Source organism: Sorex araneus, chromosome 5 (assembly GCF_027595985.1).
Source record: "Sorex araneus isolate mSorAra2 chromosome 5, mSorAra2.pri, whole genome shotgun sequence".
Taxonomy (NCBI): domain Eukaryota; kingdom Metazoa; phylum Chordata; class Mammalia; order Eulipotyphla; family Soricidae; genus Sorex; species Sorex araneus.
This window is the reverse complement of record NC_073306.1, coordinates 29,395,578-29,416,293: the sequence shown is the minus strand read 5'-3', so window position 1 is coordinate 29,416,293 and position 20,716 is coordinate 29,395,578. Positions and strand designations below refer to the sequence as shown.

General features: G+C 43.3%; 1 protein-coding gene across 1 annotated transcript in view; it reads right to left on the bottom strand.

The window, feature by feature from the left end:
- Window positions 1-19,400, bottom strand: part of TESK2 (testis associated actin remodelling kinase 2) — a 118,356-nt gene extending 98,956 nt beyond the window's left edge. Inside the window, exons 1-2 of the mRNA XM_004620560.2 lie at window positions 19,083-19,400; window positions 9,082-9,391 (exon numbers count right to left, since the gene is read on the bottom strand). Of these exons, the coding sequence (XP_004620617.2) occupies window positions 9,082-9,303 (222 nt within the window). The 5' untranslated portion in view covers window positions 9,304-9,391; window positions 19,083-19,400. The remainder of the gene's footprint in view (window positions 1-9,081; window positions 9,392-19,082) is intronic.
- Window positions 19,401-20,716: the final 1,316 nt, after the last annotated feature.

Below are 20,716 nucleotides of genomic sequence, written 5' to 3'. Positions count from 1 at the left end.
GAACATAAAATCTGTACCTTCCAAAGTATAATAAAATATCCCAGAACAAAAAAAAATTTACACTAAAATGTCCACCGTTACTTTCCTCATACACCACTGCCAATAGTTTTATAGAGTTTGCATGAGTTATACAGAGTTATATATAGGGAGACGGATATACGGAGAGTTATATCTATAACTATATAGTTTTATAGTTTCATTTATTATTTAGTAAAAACTTCATTTGTAATAAATAATAAATGTAACCATGAATGTGAATAAATCAATTTTTCAGTACTAAGCAGATGGCAGGTATCTGCCTCCTTTAGTTTGGAACTTTATTTTTTGTTTTTATTTTTGTTTTTTGTTTCGTTTTGTTCTGTTTTTGGCCCACACCTGGCAGTGCTCAGGGTTTACTCCTGGCTCTTCATTCAGAAATCATTCTTGGCGGACTTAGGGAACCATATTGGGATGCCAGGGTCCAAACCTGTGTCAGCCATGTGCAAGACAAGTTTACTAATTTTTATAAATTTAAATATAGATATATAAGGGGGAGAAAATGAGGGCTTAAAGCCCTTATCTTATATATATTAGTTATCTATTTGTCATGCAAACAGAATCAAGTTGGATTCTGTAAGATATAAAATATATAACTTACAGCTGCCATCATGTCAAATAAACCTACGGCCCTGCTCTTTGGATTCACAATTAAATCTTCAAGGAGATTCAAGCCAACAGCTAAAATTCATGGAAATGGGACCAAAGTGATAGTACAGCAGATAAGGTACTTGCCTTACATCCAGATTCAATCCTGGCATCCCATATGGTCCCTCGGGTAACACCAGGAGTGACTCCTGAGTGCAGAGCCAGGTGTAACCCCTGAGCATCACAGGGCTCAAAAACCCAAGTATATATGTAATATATAATTACAGTGTCTCAAAACCCAAAAACAATAATAATAATAATAATAATAATAATAGTAAAGAAAAATTCATGGACACACCAGTCTCTAAGTTGAAAACCCAGGGCGCCCTTGGGAGGAGGCTAGGCCAAGACCCACTCCACTAAAGACCAAAAGTCACACCCATACCCTCCACTGCTGCAAAGCCAATGGTTCAACTCTGCTACTTCACTTGTTATCTGCAGAGATAACTTCACTTGTTATCTGCAGAGATACCTAACCATGAAAATTCTCAGTTTTGATGCTGAGAATTCTGGGATCTTCTCAGAGTTGGGGCGGGCATCCTCTCCTCACCCTCCACATTCTCCTCCTACAGCCGCCACCATGTCAATTCATCAGCTGGGTTCTAGAGATCCTTAAATTTTTTTTTGCAGGGGGGCTGGAGCAATAGCACAGCGGGTAGGGCGTTTGCCTTGCACGCGGCCGACCCGGGTTCAATTTCCAGCATCCCATATGGTCCCCTGAACACAGCCAGGGGTAATTCCTGAGTGCAGAACCAGGAGCAAATTTTATTTTTTGGGTCACACCCGGCAATGCACAGGGGGTACTCCTGGTTCTGCACTCGGGAATTACCCGGCGGTGCTCAGGGGACCATATAGGATGCTGGGAATTGAATCCAGGTCGGCACATGCAAGGCAAACGCCCTACCTGCTGTGCTATTGCTCCAGCCCCAAGATCTTTAAATTTCTTGACTGCATAGCAGTCTACCAAATTTCACAATACTGACAGCCTAGTAGGAGCACAATTAGATGGGAAAATAACATAGAAGCCAGCTAAACTCAATAAACAAAAACAGGGCTGGAGAGATAGCACAGCGGGTAGGGCGTTTGCCTTGCACGCGGCCGACCCGGGTTCAAATCCCAGCATCCCATATGGTCCCCTGAGCACGGCCAGGGGTAATTCCTGAGTGCAGAGCCAGGAGTAACCCCTGTGCATCGCCAGGTGTGACCCAAAAAAGCAAAAAAAAAAAAAAAAAAAAAAAACAAAAACAGTAGCATAGAAGGCTCAACTAGCAATAAACAGCTTAGTAAATCCTCAGACAAGGCCTAACAACCCCTTGTGAGATACAATAATTTTCACTAATTTTCTTTTACTGAAATACATTTTGGCAAGTCCATTAGCCATTTAATTCAAACAAGTAATATAATAATAAACTATTAAGTGCCTGCAAACAGGGCAGGCTTGGGAGATGGTTGGAATAATTGGGACAATGGTGAAGGAAAGGTCACTCTGGTAGAAGGAATGGTGTCGGAATATCAAAAGCCTGTAACAACTGTATAATGAACAACTTTGTAAACCGCAGTGTTTAAAAAGGTATTTGTTTTTATTTTGGGGGGAGTCATATCTGATAATACTCAGGGGTTCCTCCTGGCTCTGAACTCAGGAATTACTTTTGGTGGTGCTCAGAGGACCATGCGGGAAACCGGGGTAGAACCTGGGTAGACTGTGTGCAAGGCAAACACCTGCTGTACTATCACTTCACCCCAAAAAAGTATTTTTTAAGTATATAATTACATAAATGTATGTATCTATACTTACACTATATATGAAATACATTATAGAAATAGTATAAATAAATAAAAATTATTCATTTCTTATATGATGAATTAAAATCAGAATTAAACATAATATTCCATTCACTAATTAAGCAATAGGAATTCAAACCCTAACTGTCCCAGATCAATTGCTTATGATATGTTACATAATATACCGATGAAACTTTTTTTTGGGGGGGAAAAGGGCTCCACACCTGGAAGTGCTCAGGACTTAATCCTGATGCTGTACTCAGGGATCCCCCTGATAGTGATTTGAGAACATTATGTGGTTCTAGAAATTGGAACTGGGGTTGCTGCATGCAAGGCTCTGTACTTGCATGTGACAGTACAACAGGTAGGTGGCTTACATTGCACATGGCCAACACAGGTTCTATCCCCAGCACTCTATTTGGTCCCCTGATCCCACCAGGAGTGATCTCTGAGTGCTGAGCCAGGGAAACGTCCTGGGCACTGGTGAGTTTGGCCAAAAAAAAGTACTAGAATCAAATAACAAGGCTAAGGCAATCCAAGTCTGTTATGCTACCTTCTGTATATCCTTTTATATGAGGTTCTTTTCCTCATGCTACAAGTATTTTATGAGTGTCCTCTATATAGTAGAGTCTGAGCTAGGTACTAATGACACTGTCTGTAGCACTGCTGTCCTGTTGTTCATCGATTTGCTCGAGCAGGCACCTGTAACATCTCCACTGTGAGACATGTTGTTACTGTTTTTGGCGTATCGAATATGCCATGGGTAGCTTGCCAGGCTCTGCCATGCGGGCAGGATACTCTCGGTAGCTTGCCGGGCTCTCCAAGAGGGACGGAGGAATCGAACCCGGATTGGCTTCGTGCAAGGCAAATGCCCTACCAGAGGGACTAATGACAAGGAGGCAAAAAAACATAGGCAGTTCTGACCGATCAGAGCAAGAAATATAAACAAATGCCACAAGATATATCATATATCTGATAGAAGACTGCACTGTACAGAGGAGGCCCAAAAGAAGAAGCAGTCCATCACACGATGAAAAACAGCATACTCTTCTTACCAATGATAATGGTAAGGGGAAAAGGCATTTGATTTCATAAAACCACCAAAAACCAAATAATATACAAAAAAACATTGAAGTGGCCATTATTAGAAGATTAAATTTGAACTATCCTACAAAACTGAAAGAAAATACCAATATCAAAATTAACAAAAACTACTATTTGATTGAAGAGCTAACAAAGCATTGTATACAAGGTGCTCTATATTTCATTTGCTTCTTTAAGGTCAGTATTGTCATACAAGGTACAGTGAAAAGGATACAAATTTTGTGCTCATCTTAAATTTTTTACTTCTCCATCAAATCTCACTTTTATTCACAAATGCAGAGATATGCACATATACACATTGGCTCCCTTACCTTCTACCGATTCCTACAATGGCTCCTTCTTTCCTCCATTCAATTCTTAAATACTAGTATGCCTCAACACTCAGTCCCAGGTCCTTTTTTATTCCATTTATAGTTGTTGTATAATCTCATTCATACCCCAGACTTCAATTTCTCTTCTTTATTTTTTGGGGGGGTTGCGGGAGACCGGAGGAGTGGAGTCACATGTAAGAAAAGCACCTTCAACCCTAGTGTGCTCTCTCTCTAGTCCCTTAAATCTATATTTATAAGCCAGAACTTTTTTCTGAGTTCCAGATCAGCAATTGCTTACTTGTCATTTCCATGTCTTAAAAGTTCCTCTAATCCAAACTTCAAATCATCAAATGTGATTTTCTTTCAGGATTCAAACATGAAGCTGTTCATGTTTAAAATCACCTTTGATTCCTCCTTCCTCTCACCATCACATTCAACCATTCACCTAAAGTTACAGAGGATACCTCCCATGTCTGCACTTGGTCAAGCCAGGCTCAGTTCCCAGCATCCCATGTGATCCCCCAGCACAGCCGGGGGTAATTCCTGAATGCAGAGCCAAGAGTAACCCCTGGGCATCTCCAGTTGTGACCCAAAAAGCAAAACAAACAAACAAACAGCAACAAATATTATATATATATATATATATATATATATATATGTATGTAGTCTAATAGTTGTTACTTACCAAAAACCAGGCTTCAATGAAAATAATATAAATTAAACAGATAATATGGATAAGGTCTATATTTTATTTGTTTGATTGATTTTTGAGCCCCACCTGGCTGTATTCAGGGGTTACTCTAGACTCTGTGTTCAAGGGTTGCTCCTGGAAGCGCTCAGGAGACCATATAATGCCAGGGATTAAATGGAACGCAGGCCACCCACACGCAAACCTCATTGAACTGTCTCTCTGGTTCCAAAGATTAAAGGTAAATTATTTTAAAGTAATAAAAATAAGCTGCATAAATCCACATTCCTCAATATGAAATCATTTTTCTTTTGCTACCAAAAACAACTAAAAGTCTTTATATTGATTATTTTTATCTTCTACACTTAAAGTCAAATATTTCCCTTTGTTACCAGTGATACTTTTTATTTAACTTGACATTTAAAGCTTGGTAATCATCTAAACATTATAATCTAAGATAAAAATTAACCATAGTCCTGTGCACTGTGGAGTGAGTTATTGGACCAGGGGTTGGCAAACTTCCTGTAAAAGATCAGACAGCAAATATTTCCGGGCTTTAAAGGACGTATGGTACCAGAGTCATAGGACAAAGGGTAGGGTGCTTGCCCTGCATGGGGCTGACCTGCGTTCGATCCCCGGCATCCCATATAGTTCCCTGGGCACCGCCAGGAGTAATTCCTGAGTGCACAACACAGAGTAACCCCTAAACATCACCAGGTGTAACCAAAAAAAAAGCCAAAAAATTAAAAAACAAAATAAAATAAAGGACATATAGTGTCTGCTGCAGGTACTCAACTCTGCCATTTTAACACCAGCAGCTATAAGAAATATATTAGAAAATAGGCATGGGTATGTTCCAATAAACTTTTTTTTATAGAAGTTGGGAAGGGCACTTGCCTTGCATGCGACCAACCCAGGTTCAATCCCCAGTACCCCATATTGTTCTTCAAGCCCAGCCAAGTGTGACACCTGAACTCAGAGCCAGAAGTAAGCCTTGAGCACTATAGGGTGTGGCCAAAAAAAAAAAAAAAGCAATTAGGCCAGAGAGAAAGTTCAAAGGAGTGGATGCATGTTTTGCATGCAGAAGGCTTAGGTTCCATCCCAGCTAACTGGGAGAAGCCCCCAGCACCAGCTGCTATGGTCCCAAAATCAAACAAACAAAAATGTTGCACTTTACAAAGACACGTGGCAGGTAGGATTTAGTACTAAGGCTATAGTTTATCAGAAGAAATTGTGTATCAGATTACATGTGAAATAGACTTATTTTTTTTCCAATGATAATTTTCTTGTTTTCGTCTTTGAGTCAGCTGTGCTCAGGGCTTACTCCTTGCGCTGTGCTCAAAAATCATTCCTGGCAGTCTAGGGGGAAGGGGGAAGGGGAGAGGGGGCATATGGAATTCCAGGGATAGAAACTGGGTCAGATGCGTGCAAGACAAGCATCCTACTCACTGTACTATCAGTCCACTCTCTCAATGATTATTTTCTTACCACAAAATTTCAAAATTTCTAAAATACACACACACAAAAATAGGAGCCAGAGAGGTAGCACAATATGTAGGACACTTGCCTTGCATGTGACCAACCCGAGTTCAATTCCCAGCACCCTTATTTTTGGCACCCTTGCACACTCTGCCAGGAGTCAGTCCTGAGCACAGAGCCAGGAGTAAGTCCTGAATACCACTGTGTGTGACCCAAAAAATGAACAAACAAAAATAATAATAATAAGGGGCCAATAAGACAGTTCAATGCACTAGTGTAAAAGCTTTATGTGAGGCCCAAGTCTGATCCCCAGCACTACATGCTTCTAAGAGTATACAATATCTATAGTAGCCATACTCATTGAAAGAAAAAGTGAAAATGGACCAGAGCGGCAGATACAGCAGATAAGGTGCTGCCTTGCATGCGGCAGACCCAGGTTCAATCCCCAGCATCCTATAAGGTTCCCTGAGCACCACCAGGAGTAATTCCTGAGTGTAAAGCCTTGCACTTGCTGAAAGTAACCTTTCAGCATCACCAGGTATGGCGAAGGAAGGAAGGAAGGGAGGGAAAGAGGGAGGGAGGGAGGGAGGGAGGGAAGGAGGGAGGGAGGGAGGGAGGGAGGGAGAAAGGGTAAAATAGCTGGGAATGTGGTTCAGCAATAGAGTTTGTGTGTGTTTGTGTGTGTGTGTTTGTGTGTGTGTGTGTGTGAGAGAGAGAGAGAGAGAGAGACCCTAGACTCAATCTCTGGTACCACAAAAACACTTTCAAAGAAAAGAATAAGAAAAAAACTGAGGCCAGATAGTACAGAGAGTAGGGTGCTTGATTTGCACAGAGCCAACAGAGGTTTGATCCCCAGTACCACATATAGTCCCCCCAAGCACTGCCAGAGTGATCACTCAGCTCAAAGCCTGCAGTAAGCCCTGAGCACAGCATGTATGCTCCCAAAACTAAAAAATATTGCACTGTCGTCCCGTTGTTCATCGATTTGTTTGAGCGGGCACAAGTAACATCTCCATTGTGAGACTTGTTGTTACTGTTTTTGTCATATCGAATACGCCACGGGTAGCTTGCCAGGCTCTCCCGTGCGGGTGGGATACTCTCAATACCTTGCCAGGCTCTCCAAGAGGGATGGAGGAAAAATAATATAATAAAAAAAATCTAACCAGAACAGAGCTTATCAGGAACTAAAAAAAAAGAAAATGGAGAGTTATTAAATGGACAGTTTCAGTTGTACAAGATGAAAAGTTCTAAAAATTGGCAGCATGAAAAGGATTGCTGGCACACTTTCCTGAGGTCACTTCTGGTGATGTTTAGAGAACTATGTGGCACCAGAGATCAAACCAACTCTAGTCCTTTGAGCTATCTCCCTTGTAAAAATCACAACTTTTTTTTTTTCAGATCACACCTTGCGATGTTCAGGGTTTACTCCTAGCTCTGTACTCAGAAATTACTCCTGGTCATGCTAGGGAGACCAAATGGGACACTAGGAATTGAACCCCAATCAGCCAGCCATGTGCAAGAAAAAAATCACAACTTTTTAAAATAATAAAACACAGTATTACTATATGATCAGTAATTCCACCTAGAGATAAATACCCAAGAGAAGTGAAACATCGGAGGCTGGAGCGATAGCACAGCAGATAGATGTTTGCCTTGCACACGGCCAACCCAGGTCGATTGATTCCTAGCATCCCATATAGTCCCCCAAGCACTGCCAGGAGTAATTCCTAAGTGCAACACCGGGTGTGACCCAAAAAGCAAAAACAAACAAACAAACAAACAAACAAAAAAACCCTGAAACAGACCCAGATGTGTATGTACCAAAACTCACAGAGGCATTATTCTGAATAACCAAAAGCTGGGAACAGTCTAGATATCCATCAATAGAGGACCAGAGAGACAGTACATCATGTAGGGCATTTGCCCTGGAAACAACCAAGCTGCATTTATTTAATCCCTTGCACTGTATATGGTCTCCCAAGCCCCACCAGGAATAATGCCTGAGTGCAGAGCCAGGAGTAAACCCTAAACACCACTAGGACCGGTCCCCAGAAAATAAAACAAATATCCATCAATAGATCAATTGATATACAAAGCAAAGCACATAGTATTTACAAACGATAAAATAAAGCAAGGCGATACTATTTATTCATAAAAAAGGAATACAATTTGCACAGATGCTACAATATAGATGAACTGTGAGGACATTATGGTAAGTAAAACAAGCCACACATACAAACTTAGATGGTTATATTAATAGAGATAGAAAGTAGAAGACAGGCTGGGAATATAGGAGAATGTAGCTGGGTAAAGAGGCAAACAGGGAGTAACTGTTTTGTGGGTACAGAGCTTATGTTGGAGATAATGAAAAGGTTTTGAAAACAGATAATAGTGGTGGCAGTTATACAACATTAGGTCTATACTTAATGCCACAGAACTGTACATTTAGTGTAAGTCAAAATGGAAACTTTGGGCAGGGAGATAGCACAAAGAGCTAGTGTGCATGAGCATGTTAGAGGCCTGGATCTGATTCCCAACACCACGAAGTCTCAAGAACAGCTGGGAATGGTGCCAGGGCAACAAACCAGAAGTAGTCCCCAAGAACTTTCAGCTGAGGTCAAAACCCATGTAGCACATAGCACTGTAGCACTGTCATCCCATTGTTCATCAATTTGCTCGAGCAGGCATCAGTAATGACTTCATTGTGAGACTTGTTGTTACTGTTTTTGGCATATCGAATAAGCCACGGGTAGCTTGCCAGGCTCTGCCATGCGGGCAGGATACTCTCGGTAGCTTGCCTGGCTCTCCAAAAGGGACGGAGGAATCGAACTCGGGTTGGCTGCGTGCAAGGCAAACACCCTACCTGCTGTGCTATCGCTCCAGTCCAAGGTGAAAAACCATAACCAAAACAAATTAAAAATTACATAGTACAATATTTAGGAGAACCCTACATCCTTCTTACTTACAACTATAATTCATAGCAAAGCCTGATCATCAGCAAGACAATATGAGAAAAGCTAAAGTATCACTCACCTTGAACACTTCAGAGAAGAAACCGGACCCTATTTTTTCACATGTGAAGTCATCTAATCGTGTCAGTCTAGAAAAGGCATTCATAAGAGCTCGATATGAAGATGTTTCATCTCTTTCCACCTGGGTCATGTTCCCATCCCCTCCGCCACCTCCTTCATAATCTTCCAGACGCTCCACACGTGGAGGGAATCCAGCAATTGAATTTCGTTTGCTCCGATCCATAGTCTGAACAATTATTTTTTCTTTTTTTAAGAAAGAACTCCACACATCATAATTTTGGGTTGAAATTTACTTCTCTTCCAGTTTGACACTAAACAAGAAACCAAAGGAATTTCATTAAAACCATTAATGAATATATGCTAGTCAGTGATCTATAATGCAAGAATATTTTCTCAAGTTCTAGTTTATAATTTTTAGATTATAAAAAACACTATGCATTTACTCTCAAAGGACATGAATTTTTTTTTTTTGCTTTTTGGGTCACACCTAGCATTGCTCAGGGGTTATTCCTGGCTTTTGCACTCAGGAATTACTCCTGGCGGTGCTTGGGGGACCATATGGGATGCCGGGGATCGAACCCAGGGAACCCAGGTCGGCCGCGTGCAAGGCAAACGCCCTACCCGCTGTGCTATCGCTCAGGTCCCCAGGACATGAATATTTAAAGCCCACAAAAGAGCCCAGGTTTTTGTTTGTTTGGGGCCTATGCCTAGCAGTACTCAGGGATCACTCCTGGCAGACTCTAGGGACCATATGGGGTCTGGGGGATCAAACCCAGGTCAGCCATGTGCAAGGCAAGCACCCTATCAGCTGTACTCACTTTCTAGCCCCACATAATCAGTTTTTAGTATAAGTAGAACAATAATAATCATAGATATAATTAATTTGTAATAAAGATCATAAATACATTTGCAATTACATAATTATCAAAATGATAATCACTATAACTCACTAAACATCAACTTCCTAGGAAACAGTAATCCATGACATAATATATATATATATATTTTTTAATTTACAAGGCAGAGATAGTAAAGGAGGTTAGGCACTTGTCCTGCATGCTGCTGACCCTGGTTCAATTCCTGACATTGCACATGATCCACTAGCACTTCCAAGGATCACTCCTGAGCAGAGTGAGGAGTAGCCACTGAGCACCACTGGGTGTGGACCAAAAACAAACAAAAAATTTATAAGGTCATGGCTCAGTGAATCAGACACATGCCTTGTATCTATGAGGTCCTGGGTTTGATCCCCAGCACTTACTAAAGCATATTTAAGTTAAAAGTACATATAGGGGCCACCCAGAGGTGTTGGGGTGGGGGTGAGTGCAAAGGGCTGCATCTGGAAGTACTAAGGAATTAGTACACAATGCCAGGGACCAAACTCAGAGGCTCACTCACACTAGGCATATGCTCTTAATCACCCATCCCTATTAAAAAAAATTTTTTTAGCAATTTAAAAAATATTTTTAAACGTTTTTACTCTTTAAAAAGAGAGTCCGGGGGGCTGGAGCAATAGCACAGCGGGTAGGGCGTTTGCCTTGCACTCGGCTGACCCGGGTTCGATTCCCAGTATCCCATATGGTCCCCTGAGCACCGTCAGGGGTAATTCCTGAGTGCAGAGCCAGGAGCAACCCCTGAGCATCACTGGGTGTGACCCAAAAAGCAAAAAAAAAAAAAATCCTTGGGACTGGAGCAATAGTATAGCAGGTTTCGGTGTTTGCCTTGCATGCGGCTGACCTGAGTTCAATCCCCGGCATCCCATACGATCTGAGTAGCGCCAGGAGCAATTTCTTAGTGCAAAGCAGGAGTAACCCCTGAGCATCGCTGGGTGTGACCCATAATTAATTAATTAATTAAAATCCTTATAGGGTATTTAATGCTCAAATCAGATACATAGCTCAAAGGGTTGAGTTCATTCTTTGCATGTGGAAGGTCTGTATTTAATCTCCAACACTTCATGGTCCTCTGAGCACCACCCAGAGCCACATTCAAATACCAAACAAGTAGTAGTCCCTGAGCACGGCGAGGTGTGACCCAAATTCTTTTTAATTTTTGAAAAAATTATGTTGCTTTTATTTACTCTTTTTGAGGGAGGGCATACCCAGCCATGCTCAGGGGCTACACCTGACTCTAATAGGCTCACACCATATGCAGTGCAAGGATTTGGACTATGTTGTGATCACAGTCACATGCAAGGCAAGTTTCATAACCTCTCCATCAGCCCGAAGATTGTTGTTCCTTTTACAGAGAAGTCAATGAGCCACACAGTCTCTAAAAGACAAAGATTTAAAGACTGTGCTTCTACAAATATCCTGCACAAACTTTTATCATTTTCTTTCTGTTGAAATATTAAGTCCAAATACATAAAACAAAGATGGCAGTTTATATTTAAGAGCACAATGAACCAAGGCTAATATATTTATGTGTCAAGATGTTGCAAAACTATCCAAAGAATTTGTTCAAACTGAGTCTCCAGGTAGGAGAAAAAGTACAATGGGAAGTGTTTGCCTTGCATACAGCCAACCTGGGTTCGATCCCCAGCACCACATATGGTCCCCGGAGTCCTACCAGGAAGGATGCTTAGCACAGTCAGGATTAAGCCCTGAGTATCTCTAGAGTAGGCCAAGTAGCCCCAGCACTGTAGGACCCAAGCAGCACTGCATTTTCAGGCTCTTATACTAAATCACCTGTCCAGCTAACCGAGAAACACCAGGAAAGGCCTCCGAGCCTATTAAGCAGTCATTGGGAGACCCCAAAAATTATTAAATTTGAAATTTTTTAATGTATTTAGAAAGATTGGAGCAATAGTAGAGTGGGTAGGGCACTTGCCTTGCAGGCAGTCAACCCAGGTTAATCCCCAGTATTCTATATGGTCTCCTGGGCCCCACTATAAGTGAACCCTGAGCAGAGCCAATAGTAACTCCTAAGCACTGTAGGGTATGGACCAAACAAACAAAAAAACAAACAAAAAATAGGGGACCCAAGAGACAGTACATCATGCTTGTAAGCAACTGAACCAGGTTCAATCCCCGTATCCCATATAGTCTCCTGAGCCTACTGAGAATAATCCCTGAGTGCAGAGCCAGGAAAAAAGCCTAATTGGTGTGACCCAAAAATAGGGGGCTGGAGAGATAGCACAGCGGGTAGGGCGTTTGCCTTGCACGCGGCCGACCCGGGTTCAAATCCCAGCATCCCATATGGTCCCCTGAGCACGGCCAGGGGTAATTCCTGAGTGCAGAGCCAGGAGTAACCCCTGTGCATCGCTGCCAGGTGTGACCCAAAAACCAAAAAAAAAAAATAATAATAATAATAATAATAATAAAATGTATTTTGAGGCCCAAAAAATAGTTCAGTCTGCCTGCTTTGAAAGCATAAGATCATAAATTTAATCCTTGGTGTCACCACACATACTATACACAATCCTAGAACTCTGCTACTTAATCCTGGCAACTATGTTGAATGTGATCCTTGCATGCTAAGTGATTTCTAGACACTCTTCAGCCACAAAAGGGGCTTTGAGCACCACAGAAGGGGTGAATCTCCAGCGAACACTGAAATAAAAAGATGTGTAAGCACCACTTCCAGGAAGTGTGATCCCTGGTGATCACATGTGAGTGCATGCGTTCAAAATGTCCCTGAAGATCACAACTAAAAACTAAAGTATAGAACTGTTCCCCAAAGTGTGTGGAAGCTTCATAACCTGCTTCACCACCCCAGCAAGCATGATGTTAAAATGATGTGAACAACTGGTCATCACAATATTAGCAAGAATGATGGGGAAAAAAGAGAATAAAAAAAATGTTAAAGGAAGAATTAAAAAGTAACAATAAAAGGGGGCTGGAGTGATAATACAGTAGGTAGGGCATTTTCTAAATGTATGAACTAGAGAGATAGACAATAAATTAATAGTAGATACTGCCAGGGTAGAAGAGACAGAAGATGAAAGAAAATAAAATCAATAGTCTTATTTACTTTTATTAAAAAATAAACTATGGGGCTGGAGGGATAGTACAGTGGGTAAGATTCTTGCCTTGCATGTGCCTGACCCAGGTTCAATCCTTGATACCCGATGTGGTCCCTCAAGCTCACCAGAAGTGATATCTAGGGCAAGAAAGGAGCAAGCTCTGAGCACAAGCAGGTGTACCCCTCATCAGTACAATAGGGGGGCTGGGAGCGATAGCACAGTGGGTAGGGCATTTGCCTTGCACACGGCCGACCTGGGTTCGAATCCCAGCATCCCATATGGTCCCCTGAGCACCACCAGGGGTAATTCCTGAGTGCAGAGCCAGGAGTAACCCCTGTGCATCGCCGGGTGTGACCCAAAAAGCAAAAAAAAAAAAAAAAGTACAATAGGTAGGGTGTTTAAAAAGAAGACAAAGAAATTTGAAGCTTTAAAACACACACACCGACACACACACACACAATTATAGGGGTTGGAGTGATAGTACAGTGGGTTGGGCATTTGCCTTGCACACAGCTGACCTGGGATCTTTCAACTCATATGGTCTTCTCAGCACTGCCAGGAGTAATTCCTGAGTACAGAGCCAGGAGTTATCCCTGAGCATTACCAGAAGTGGCCCAAAAACAAACAAACAAACAAACAAAAAAAAACCTGTAAGCTAAGGATATGGTCCAGAGGTTGAACAAGTGTGAGGTTCTAGGTTTGGTTTTTCTGTTTTTTGTTTTTCTAACTCTGGGTTTGATCCCTAGAGCAGGTGTGTGTGTGTGTGTGTGTGTGTGTGTGCATGTACGCGCGAGTGCACGTGCAAAAGTGTGCATGCACGTGCACACACACATAAAAATCTATTATCAGGGGCTGGAGAGATAGTATAGTGACTTGGACACTTGTATAAGGCTGACCCAGATTCAACTCCATATGATTGCCCAAGCCCCTCTAGGAGTGATCCATGAGGACAAAGCCAGGAATAAGCCCTGAACACAGCCAGGAACTGCTCAAAAACAGAAAAAAAAATCTATTACCAATACAACAGTTGCATAGTATTCTTAGGCAAAAAAATCTGAATATAATTTGGCAAACAAATAGTATTCCAATGTGTAAGCCAAGTCTTACATTATATCTTTATTCTCACAAGTTTTACTACAGTTCTTGGTCCAAGGAGCCCAATAATTTTAGGTAGAAATGATAAAGCTTGGGAAGAAGTTTGGGTAGTAAGGTAAGAAGTTTGTTTGTGTGTTTCAGGGGCCAGAGAGATAGTACAGAGGGCAAGGCACTTGACTTGGACATATTAAATGCAGCACCCCCTACGGCCCCCAAAGCCCCACCAGGAGAGATCTCTGAGCACACAGCCAGGTGTGAACCTCCAGGTGTGGCCCAAAAATTGAAGAAGAAAAGAAAAAAAAAAGGAGGAAAATTATTGGCTAAAATAAAGACACTCTCACTGTATGACTGAAATGCAAACACGAAAGTTCCTAAGTTTGTAACTGTACCTCATGGTGATTCACTAATAAATAATTTTTTTAAAAATTTAAAATGAAATAAAGACACTCTAATGAAAGGGAGAAAATATTCTCACACCATACATCTGACAAAGACTTAATATCCAAGATATATAAAGCACTAGCAAAACTCAACAAAACAAACCAACCCATCAAAAAAAAGGAAGTTGCTAAACATATATATGAAACAGGTATATGAAATTTTATTTCCTCATCATTGATCATCAAGAAAATGCAAATCAAAACAACAATGAAATTCACCTCCTATCAACAAAAATGGGTTATTTCAAAGAGTCAGGAAACCAGGGGGTCAGAGAAATAGTACAATGGGTAAGGTGTTTGCTGTGCACACAGCTGACCCAGGTTCTATCCTCGGTACTGCTTATAATCCCTGAGCCCACTAGGGGTGATCCCTGAGCATGGCCATCATGAGTAAGCCCTAAGCTTGGCCAGTATGGTCCCCCACAAACGAAAAAGTCTAGAAACCAGTGCGGTGGCGGAGGGGGAAAACAAAACCCCTTCCCTGTTGTTGGGAATGCTGTTTGGTTCAGTCTCTGTGGAAAACAGTATGGCGATGTCAAAATTTAAAAAAACAAAACCTCCATATGAACTAGCAGCAATTCCTCTCCTTGGCACTGAACCCAAGAACAAAAAAATAATCTAAAAAGATAAGCATATCAATATTAATTGCAGTGCTATATATATAATATACAATATCTGGAAATAACCCAAATATCCAACAACAGATGAGTGGATGAAGAAATTGTTGGGTTGAGGACATAGTTCAAAGGGCTGGAGTGTATGCTTTGCAGTTAGGAGCACTGGGTTCAATTCTCAGTACTGTATGGTCCTCCAAGGACCATGGGGAACAATCCATGAGCACTAAGTCACTTTGGGGTTTTTTTTTGGGGGGGGGCCAGCAATGCACAGGGGTAATTGGAAATTCCTGGCTCTGCACTCAAGAATTACTCCTGGCAGTGTCAGGGCACCATATAGCATGCCAGGGATTGAACTCAGGTCAGCCACATATAAGGCAAGTGCCCTATCAGCTGTACTGTCTCTTCTGCCCCAACATTGAATCATTTATTATTCCCCCGTCAAACAACACCAGATTGGCCACCCAAACATCACCAGGAGTGATCCCTGAGCACAGAATCAGGAGTAAGCCCCAAGCACCAGTGTGCAATGCCTGCCATTGCTCTGGAGTAACCTCTGGTGATGCTCAGGGGACCAAATGTGGTAACAGATTAAAGAAATTTTTTTTTGCTTTATGGGTCACATCTGGAAATGCACAGGGATTACTCCTGGCTCTGCACTCAGGAATCACCCCTGGCGGTGCTCAGAGGACCATATGGGATGCTCGGAATCGAACCTGGGTCGGCCGCATGCAAGGCAAACGCCCTACCCACTTTACTATTATTGCTCCAGCCCCAAATTAAAGAAATTTTTTAAAAATAGTTGGAGCCATAGTGATAGTACAGTGGGTAGGGCATTTGTCTTGCACATGGCTGACCTGGGTTCAATCCTGTCATCCCATATGTTCTCTCTGGGCTGCCAGGAGCAATCCTTGAGTGCAGAGCCAGAGCATCGCCACCCTGAGCATTGCCAGGTGTGACCCAAAAACAAAAAACAAAAGTTCATAATATATTTGGGGGGAGGGGGACAAACCTGGTTTTGCTCTGGGCTTATTCCTGACTCTCTGCTCTGAGCATTCTTGGCAGTACTCAGGGGACCATATGGAGTGCCAGGGATTGAACCTCGGTTAGCAGTATGCAAGGCAAGCACTTTACCCAGTGTATTATCTCTCTGACCCCAAATGCTCATAATATTTTTTTTGGTTTTTTTTGGGGGGGTCACACCCAGCGATTCTCAGGGGTTACTCATGGCTTTGCACTCAGGAATTACTCCTGGTGGTGCTTGGGGGACCATATGGGATGCCAAGGATCGAACCCAGGTCGGCCGCGTACAAGGCAAACGCCCTACCCGCTGTGCTATCGCTCCGGCCCCTCATAATATTTCCTGAGGCAGTTTTCCTTTCAACCTGAAACACTGGGGCTAGAGAAATAGTACAGTGGGTAGGTCACCCTTGCACATGGCAAACCTGGGTTTCATCCACAGCACCACATATGGTGCCCTAACCCTGCCAGGAGTGATCCCTGAGCAAAGGGGAGCCCTGAACATACCTAAGTATAATCTAAAAACAAAAACAAAAATACCCTGTAAAACCATGATGCCCAAAGTAGAGAGAGAGTAAGAAGGAAGGTGCCTGTCACAGAGGCAGGGGGTGGGATGGAGTTGGGGTGGTGGAAGGGATACTGGGGACAGTGGTGGTTGAAAATGCACACTGGTGGAGGGATGGGTGTTCAATCATTGTATAGTTGAAACTCAATCATGAAAGCTTTGTAACTGTATTTCACAGTGTTTCAATTAAAAAAAAACCTGCAAAACTGTTTCACCTACTAAAAAAAGAGAGAAAGAAAACCACAAATGTGCTCATGTAGAAAGAAGACAAGTTTCAAAGCTAGCAAATTCTTGCTGATAATAGTCTTCACAATTGTAAAAAGAGCTACTTAAACCACAAGGCTGTTGCTATTGTAAAGCATCTTTATGGTACCTAGTAATAAATATAGTCTTAATAAAGATCATTTCAGTAGCAGAGCTCCTTCACAACCATGCTTGTTAAAAGAATTTTACTCACAGCTTCCCTTTTACTCCTCAATGAATTATAATCTGACCATCACCACAATCATATCAAGTGTTGCTTGGAGCTGGAGCAATAGTATAGAGGGAAGGTGCTTGTCTTGCAGACAGCTGACCCCAGCTGGATCTGGGATCGGTACTGAATCTGGTTCCCCGTGCACCATTGCAAGTAATTCCTGAGCACATAGCCACGAGTATGCCTTAAGTATCAACAGATGTCATCAAAAAGCCCCCCCCCAACAAAAGTGTCTCTTGAAAGACACAAGTGACCTTCTAATCGCTAACTTCAGCAGTTTTTTCCCAATTCTATCCTAATTCTTTAGCACCTGCTTTTCCTTTTCCTTCTTGAAAGCCTTATTTTCTTCTATTACAATGCCATTCTGTTCCAGTCTTTGTCCCATTCCTTAAATCTTTCTCAGAGTCTTACCCTTCAAACAATGATATTCCTTCTAGTACAGAATTCTTTTCTTCTCTTCCTTCACCATTACCATCCCTAAATATTCAAACATGTTCCAGATATTCTCAGTTGACCCTCGAATTTATGTATCCACTTCTAAAGTTTTAATTTCACATCCAAATTTTCAGTTACCCTCAAATACCTCAAATTTGACCTGTTCAAAACCACTTCCCTTCAGATTGCCTTATATTCCCTGTGAGAGGATAGGGATGTGGGGGCACAAGGGAACATTTGGTCCACACCCAGAAGTGCTCAAGTGCTACCACTGGCTCTGTACTTGGAAGTCACAACCAACAATGCTCAGGGGACCATGTGGTGCTGGGACTCCAACCCCTGCCTCCTTCATGCAAACCATGCACTCAGCCCTTTGAGTCACCTCCCTTCCCAATTTCCTTTTTCCTTATTTTGCAGTGCTGGGCATCAAAATGGGAGGAGGGGGCTGCCTCACACAAACGAAGCATGTATGCTATTATTTCTTTTCGCACCATCCCCCTGTACCATCAGTCAAGTCCACAAACCTCCCACTAATCCTCACAGCTCTATTCTGGAACCTCACAGACTAGCATGACAATCTCTGGGTGTTTTCTCTGCTGTTCCAGTTCATCCCCTTTGCCTGGTAAGATTAGCACTTTCCTGCCTACCTAGGCTGTCTGCCTCCACACTGTCTCCACTTTCACTTCTTTCGGCACTGAACTCCTGCTTACCAGCCTCCAGGGGCTCCCGCGGGTCTCCAGAATAAAATTCAAAATCTTTACTGGGGCTTGTTCCTCTCTTCTCCCCCCCCCCTCCCCGAGATATAGATGGAAAGCTTTTTTTTTTTTTACCTAATTTTGATTTTATTTCTAGCTACATGGAAATAGCGGCTTAGAGCAGTCCTCAAAGCCATATTATGAACGGCAGAGAAAGGAAAGGTTCTCTGTGAGCCAGATGACAGAAGAGGCGGTAGTCGAGGGTATCCCGTCGGGGCTCAGGGGATATTTTCCAGGGAAGAGTCTGTTTGCGGGAAGTAAAGACAGCGGAGTGCTGAGCTGAAGGGCAACTCTCTAGAGCTGGAGATCTAAGAAACGAAGCATTTTTCCGAGGAGATGTACAAAGTCCCCAAGCGGGCGCTGAGCCCTGAGAGAAGGAACTTGTGATCGGTCCGCAGTCTGGGGAGGTGGCGGGGAGCCCGGGACAGGATCGGGGTCCGGATCCTGAGGGGAGTGAAAGTGGAAGGTGAAGGGGTCCGGAGTGTCCCCAGTCAGTCACGGAGAGAGGGACCTCTGCAAAGGGGGTTCGCTCCGTGCTCGGAGACCCGAGCGCTCCAGAGCCGAGATGGGGGAGCCCGGTCGCGCGAGCGGGCAGGGGGGCCCCCTGGGTTTGCGCCCCACGCGCTTTCCTGGCGTTACCTGAGGCGGGACTGAGCAGCCAGAGTGGGGCTTGCGGGAGGGGGAGGCAGCGGCCAAGTGGGAGCATAGTCGCCCTCTCCACTCCGAGGCGGCAGCGGCTCCTTAGCCTGCGGAGGCGGTGGGGGTCCCTCGCGCAGAAGCCGGCGACTCCGCGAGCCTAGCAGCGGCGGAGGACGAGGAGCCTACAGCCATGGCCCCCAAAGTCGGGGCCGCTCACCCCGCCTGTTCTGCGGGGCCGGAAAGACGGTTCGGCCGGTCAGCCACAAACTGCGCCCGAGGCTCTGCTGCGCTCCCCTGCCCCGAGATACAGAAACGCCAGCACCGGCAGGCAGGGGGGTTGGGGGAGGGGCTTCAACCGGCCCAGCCCCTCTCCTCAAACTCTCCCTCAGAGCAGCCAATCAATCGTCAATCCCTCATAAACGAGCTACCAGAGTTGTCCAATTAGCGCTAAGAATACCACGTGTTGTGAGGTGGGCACAACGGGCGTCCAGGAAGACCAATCAGAAGATCTAAGCGCCAACTCGGAGCACCAAGAAAACCAATAGGAAGAAAGTAGAGGTGAAAACAGAAGAGGCACTGTGTAGGAAAGGCGGAACCAAGGAGGAGGGAAATACACCTGGGGGAGAACCCTGTCACCTAGCCACTCAGACTAAGGGGCAGTCAATTCGAAATAAACGTAAGTGCTAATCATATAAACGATTGGCAGTCGACCAAGCCATCAGAAAATGGATTCAACTATCGGAAATTTAAGGTTGAAGTTTAAGGTTGAAAAAACTAAACAGCTAAGTAAAGGCTAAGGAAATGGTCTATGAATCTTAAAATCCTTCGGGATCTCAGCACGTTGGCTAGAGAAGAACTAATTATTAGGGACTTAAGAGAGTAAGAGAAAAAAATAGTAAGCAATGCCGAGGGTTAAAATGCTGAGGGAATAATCTCCATAAGGGATTCAAGTAGGTGAAGGTTCTTAGAGGAGGTATCAGAATTGGCTTGAAAACAGGATTTTGAAAGAACTGGATAACAAATACAGACATACTTATTCAACGTACACATATCTTTCACAGCATACTTATGCCTGCACCTCAGGAGCTCATAATTTTATGCCTGAGCAAATTAGAACAGAACCAGGGTTTCCAAATCAAGAGCATACAAAGAGACCCGTGCACCCTGGGACATATGTAGACTTGCCTCCTATTGGTAGGATCTAAAAGAAACGTGTAGGAGTTAAGAACGTAGGAGTTGAGGATCCAGAGTGACACAGAGCAGGTAAGGCACTTGCTTTGCATGCAGCTGACCCAGGTTCCATCCCCCGCAACCCATGTAGTTTCCTGACCTGGCCAGGAATGATCCCAGAGTGTAAAGCCAGGAGTCCTAAGCACAGCCAGGTGTGACCCAAAAACCAAAAAAGAGAAGGAAAAAGAATGTAAGTTCAAATCAGGCTTTAGTAAATTTAGTATAGCAGGTAAGGCACTTACTTTGCATGCGATCAACTGGGTTCGATCCCTGACACAAATGATCCCCTGAGCACAGAGCCAAGAATTAAAGCCCTGAGCACTACTGGGTGTGGTCAAAAAATATATACCAGGAATGTGAGTTAGGCTTAAATGTCAGACCCTTTTTTTTTTTTTCTCTATCAT